The following is a 6,000-nucleotide window of genomic DNA, read 5'->3' as shown; positions in this document are numbered from 1 at the left end:
TTGTTTGTAAGATACATCTGTGATTTTATTATAAAACATTTCTTTTGGCATTAGTTGGTTACAGTGATAGCAAGATACTGTGAGTGTGACATAGCAGCTCTAATGGAACAGTTGTATTCTCTGTTTAATGCACCAATACTTAAGTTGCCTCAAATCAATCACATATATATCACCTTCAGTCATTACGCAACTATCTTCCAGTGAAGAGGTGATGCTGGATTTGTTAATGTGGGTAAGACCCAGAAGCAGTAGCTCCTTTACTTTGCTGCAATCACTCTGCTTTGAAAGGACCAAGTTTTTTTTAGAGCTAGTCTGAACAGCAGCAGCACACAGGAGTATCATACTTAGTTCTTGTTAAGAAGCAACACCTGGGCAATGCATATTTTATATCACAGGTAAGGGAATGATCTCTCTAGTTTTAAACTCTTGCATTAGAGGCCCTTAAGAAAATAAAAGCAATCTATTCACTTCTTCTGGATGGTGTCACTACTATACCCTTGTTGGTATGTCACTTTCTCTGCTATGTTTGCTTTGAAGGGATCTTCCAATATATCTCCAATATTCTTTTCTGATAGTGTCCTTTTCTTTAGCTAGGATCTCACATAACTGAAAATGAGAAATAAAAATTTGTTAAAATAATGTATAATTCAATCTCCAGGACATATATCTTTGCAACAACATAATTTAATTCAGACCATGTTCAAATGTGTTGTCCTGAATCAGAAAGAGCCTTCCACTGAATTCTAAGTAACCATGTCCAAAAGTGGCATGAATATCAGTGGAAATGTGCAGAGCCAATTTTGATACAGTGTGTCCCACCAACCTACCTCTAATGCTTTATTAAGAATGTCCTCCTTGTTGTCACATTGGTTGTCTAGCATATCTTCATAGACATCCACAAGAAAGGCAATTAGGTAGGGGGAACTGTGACTTGGTTGTAAATCAAGCAACTGACTTAATAGATTGGGGTATTTTGAAAGACCGGCATCCTGCAAAATCCTAAAACAAAAAAGAAAGAAAAACTTGATTTTGAGGGCTAGAGAGATGGTTCAGCAATTAAAGCAGTTGCCTACAAAGCTGAATGACCTGGGTTCAATCCTCCAGTACCCTCATAGAGCCGGATGCATAAAGTAGCGCATGCATCTGTTCATTTGTACTGGCTAGAAGCCCTGGCATACCCATTCTCTTTCCCTCTCTCCTTGCAAATAAATAAAAATATTAAATAGCCAGGCGTGGTGGCACACGCCTTTAATCCCAGTACTTGGGAGAGAGAGGCAGGAGGACTGCCATGAGTTTGAGGCTACCCTGAGACTACAGTGAATTCCAGGTCAGTTTGAGCTAGAGTGAGACCCTACCTCAAAAAAACAAATAAATAAATACATAAATAACAAAATAGGAGTTGGAGAGATGGCTTAGCAGTTAAGGTGCTTGCCTGCAAAGCCAAAGTACCTAGGTTCAATTCCCCAGGACCCACGTAAACCAGATGCACAAGGTCACACGTGTCTAGAGTTTGTTTGTAGCAGCTGGAGGCCCTGGCACACCCATTCTCTCTCTCTAACAAATAAAAAAAATAAATAAAATATTGAAAACAAACAAACCAAAACCAAAACAACAAAAAAAAAACAGCCTGGTACGGGGCACGTGCCTTTAATCCCAGTACATGGGAAGCCAAGGTAGGATAATCAATCACCTTGAGTTCAAGGCCAAGCTGAGATTACAAGATGAATTCCAGTCATGTTGGGCTAGAGTAAAACCCTACTTTGAAAACAAAACAAAAAAAAAAACCTTGACTTTCAGAGGAATTACAAATCAATAGAAAGATTAGGAGAACAGCTGGGAAGATGTCTTAAGTGGTTAAAGGCACTTGCTTGCAGAGCCTGTTGGCCCAGTTTCAGTTCCTCAGCATCCATGTAATGCCAGATGCAAAAACAGCAGAACAAGGGCTGGAGAGATGGCATAGTGGTTAAAGCGCTTGCCTGTGAAGCCTAATGACCCAGGTTCGATTCTCCAGGTGCACGTAAGCAAGATACACAAGGTGGCAGATGTGTCTGGAGTTCATTTGCAGTAGCTAGAGGCCCTGACAAGACCATTCTCTCTCTCAATCTTTCTCCCTCCCTCTCTCTATCTCTGATAAATAAATAAAAATTTTAAAAAGTGCTTTTAAAAAAGTAGCACAAGCCGGGCGTGGTGGCACACGCCTTTAATCCCAGCACTCGGGAGGCAGAGGTAGGAGGATCACCGTGAGTTCGAGGCCACCCTGAGACTACATAGTGAATTCCAGGTCAGCCTGGGCTAGAGTGAGACCCTACCTCGAAAAACCAAAAAAAAAAAAAAAAAAAAAAAGTAGCACAAGCATCTGGTGTTCATTTGCAGTGACAAGATACCCTGGTGCATGCTTGCTTGCATACATACATGTGCATATATAAACAAATAATTATATTTTAGAAAAAGATCAGGAAACTGGGTGTGGTGGCGCATGCCTTTAATCCCAGCACTCGGGAGGCTGAAGTAAGAGGATCATCATGAGTTCAAGGCCACCCCGAGACTACAGAGTAAATTACAGGTCAGCCTAAACCAGAGAGAGACCTTATCTTGAAAAACCAAATAAATAAATAAAAATAAAATAAAGCTTAGACATGCATGGTGGTACATGCCTGTAATGCTCAGGAAGTAGAGGCAAGAGGATCAGAAGTTCAAGGTCGTCACTGACTACATAGTGAGTCAAACAACTACATGAGACCCTGTCTCAAAAAAGTGTCGGGTGTGATGGCATAGGAGGACTGCTGTGAGTTCAAGGCCAGCCTGAGACTACAGAATGAAGTCCAGGTCATTTTGGGCTAGAGTAAGATCCTTCTTTGGAAAACAAAACAAAACAAAAAGTGATGATTTATAACTCAAACTGGGGCTGGAGAAATGGCTTAGCAGTTAAGGCACATGCCTACAAAGCCTGAGGACCCAGGTTCAATTCTCCATGTCCCATTTAAGCCAGATGCACATGGTGGTGCACACATCTAGAGTTTGTTTGCAGTGGCTGGGGGGCCCTGGCATGCCCATTCTCACTCACTCTCTCTCTCCCTTTCTAATAAATAAATAAAAATAAATCTAAATTTTTTAAAAATGTATAACTCAAACTGGGTAACTCACGAAAGTAGAGAATAAATCTTAAAACATTTAGAAGTGGGATAGGCATGGTTGTGCATGCCTTTAATCCCAATACTTGAACAACAGAAGCAGGCCTGCTGTGAGTGCGACTACATACCTAGTTCCAGCTCAGTATGGGCTAGAGTAGAATCCTACCTCAGGAAAAAAATAAATAGATAAAAGCTGTGAAAGTGAAGGAAGGAGCAAGAGAGATGTCCCTAAGGTTTTGTACCTGCAACTCACAGGTTCCAACCCCGGACAAATCTTATGTGATTACATGCCATACAGTTCCTCTGAGCCCAGTTTCCCTAAAGGTCTTTAAGTTCAATAAGGAGCTTGGCCAGACAAGCAAAACAAGCAAAACGTTTCTATTTTAGGAGTTGGACTTGTCAAAAATCTGTAGCACTGAATGTGTAAAGGTTGGCTGTCCATTTGTGTCCTGCTCTGCTAGCCTGAGTGTCCATCTGTGCGACATGTTCATTAACAGTCTGACCTGCTCTGCTGTCCTTGGCCACAGGACCCAAGTGTACATTCTACTCATTGACATAAGTACTAGAGGATCTAGCACTGAACAAAGCGCTAGAATGTTCATATATACAGTCAAAATGATTCCTGTTTCCTTTAGTGTCTGTGCTAATGTGTGCTTAAGTGTGAAGAGGAAGAATAAGAGCATGATGTTTAGGAATGACCACAATTCTGCCTTGTTTCTGTTAGTAGATCCAGAAGCACAAAAATTGCCCTAGCACCCTTTTAGATCTGGTTATGGAACACACTCCACAATGCTTGCTCACATATGTAAAACCAGTGCAAAAGCCTCTTACCCTTTCAAGTAGTTCCACGCACTCTCATTATGTGGTACTAATTTAATCATCTCCAGAGTGTACCTACAAGAAAAAAACAAAGGAATGGACTGAATTCTGAAAGAGCAGTGGAAGGAAGCAGGAGTTTCAACAAGACTGACAGAACCTGACAGGTGCTCTCCCTGTGACAGGATTCACTTTTGTGTCCTGCTGGACTGTGGCATCACTCTAACTCAAAACTAATTTAGAAAATTATTATTATATTTGTTTATTTGCAAGGAGAAAGAGAGAAATACAGAAAAGAGAGACAGACAGAAAAGAATGGGCATGCCAGGGACTCTAGCCACTGCAAACAAACTCCAGAAGCATGCACCACTTTGTGCACCTGGCTTATGTGGGTACTGGGGAATCAAACCGGAGTCTTTATGGTTTGCAGGCAAGCACCTCAACTGCTAAGCCATCTCTCCAGTCCAAAAATTACTATTTTAAAAATATTTTGGCCACGCGTGGTGGTGCATGCCTTTAATCCCAGCAGTTGGGAGGCAGAGGTAGGAGGATTGCCGTGAGTTCGAGGCCACCCTGAGACTCCATAGTGAATTCCAGGTCAGCCTGGGCTATAGCTACACCCTGCCTCGGAAAAAAAGCAGCTGGGTATGGTGGTACATGCCTTTTATCCTAGCACTTGGGAGGCACAGGTAGGAGGATCAATGTGACTTCAAGGCCAGCCTGATACTACTTAGGGAATTCTAGCTCAGCCTAGGCTAGAGCAAGACCTTTACCTTGAAAAACAACAACAACAAACGTTTTTTAAAATTTATTTACTCGGGAAAGAGAGGCGGGGGGAGGGGGAGAGAAGGAGTATATATTGGCATGCCAGGGCCTTCTGCCACCACCAACCAACTCTGGGTGAATGTGCCACTTTGTGTATCTGGCTTTAAATGGATACTGGGGAATGAAGCCCAGGCTGTCAGGCTTTGCAAACAAGCATCTTTACCTGCTGAGCCATCTCTCCGGCCCTAATTTAGAAAATTCTTGAATCTGCTTAGTTCTACAGCTCTGCTCTCTTATACTTTGATCCAATTTGGGAAAGGAAATCGGACTAACACAAAGCTTCCTTCACAAAAAGCAGAGAAGTTAAGTACTCAGGAGTACCATGAACTTGAAGTTAGCCTGGGCTACCTAGAGAGACTGTCGTCTCAAAGCACCAAAAAGATAAAAAAAGATTAAAATAAACAAAGTTCTTTCCCTTTGGAGTAAAAGAGAAGCTAAAAGCAAGACTTGTATTGGCAAAGAAATCTTGGGGGGAAAATTATCAAACAACGTATGCCTATGGATTGCTCAGTCATTGAAAAAGTATTGGGGGCTGGAGAGATGGCTTAGGGGTTAAGCACTTGTCTGTGAAGCCTAAGGACCCCGGTTCGAGGCTCGATTCCCCAGGACCCACATTAGCCAGATGCACAAGGGGGCACACATGTCTGGAGTTTGTTTGTAGTGGCTGGAAGCCCTGGCGCACCCATTCTCTCTCTCTTTCTCTCTCTCTCGCTCTCAAATAAGAATAAACAATAAAATAAAATAAAAATGAAAAAGTAACTGGTATAACTTTAGGAGTCATAATCACAATTAGCATGAAAGTCACATATGCAAAGGATAAAAAGAAAAGCAGGTATTTATTTCTTTTCCAAAACAAGATTACTAGTCAACTATATATAACATGATTCAAACATTCCCAAAAATATGAAGCCTATCTGGTCCCAAGGATTCTGGGTAGGAGGTACTCACTCTAGTAATAATGCACCTCGTAGTCTACCAAAGTATGGCCAGGATAGAGTGAATGAAAAAAGGAAAACTAGGCATGGTGGGGCAAGCCTAAAATCCCAGTACTGGAAGGTGAAGGCAGGAGAATCAGAAGTTTGAGGCCAGCCTATGCTACATGAAACCTTGTCTCAAAAAGCAAGCAATACCTTTAACATAAGTGCCTACACACTACCATGACCTTTTTGTATAGTGGCTCTCAAACACCTGACAATGTCTCAAGTCTTTTGTGTTTAAATCCAGTAGT

At 41.7% G+C, this 6,000-nt stretch overlaps 1 protein-coding gene across 1 annotated transcript in view; it reads right to left on the bottom strand.

The window, feature by feature from the left end:
• Nucleotides 1-6,000, bottom strand: part of Fnta (farnesyltransferase, CAAX box, alpha) — a 28,303-nt gene continuing 22,303 nt past the window's right edge. The window contains exons 7-9 of the mRNA XM_012951934.2: nucleotides 3,963-4,025; nucleotides 828-999; nucleotides 1-606 (exon numbers count right to left, since the gene is read on the bottom strand). Coding sequence (XP_012807388.2) covers nucleotides 490-606; nucleotides 828-999; nucleotides 3,963-4,025 — 352 coding nt within the window. The 3' untranslated portion in view covers nucleotides 1-489. The remainder of the gene's footprint in view (nucleotides 607-827; nucleotides 1,000-3,962; nucleotides 4,026-6,000) is intronic.

The sequence above is a fragment of the Jaculus jaculus genome, chromosome 12, assembly GCF_020740685.1.
Source record: "Jaculus jaculus isolate mJacJac1 chromosome 12, mJacJac1.mat.Y.cur, whole genome shotgun sequence".
In the NCBI taxonomy this organism is placed as follows: Eukaryota; Metazoa; Chordata; class Mammalia; order Rodentia; family Dipodidae; genus Jaculus; species Jaculus jaculus.
This window is presented reverse-complemented; position numbering and strand designations above follow the sequence as displayed.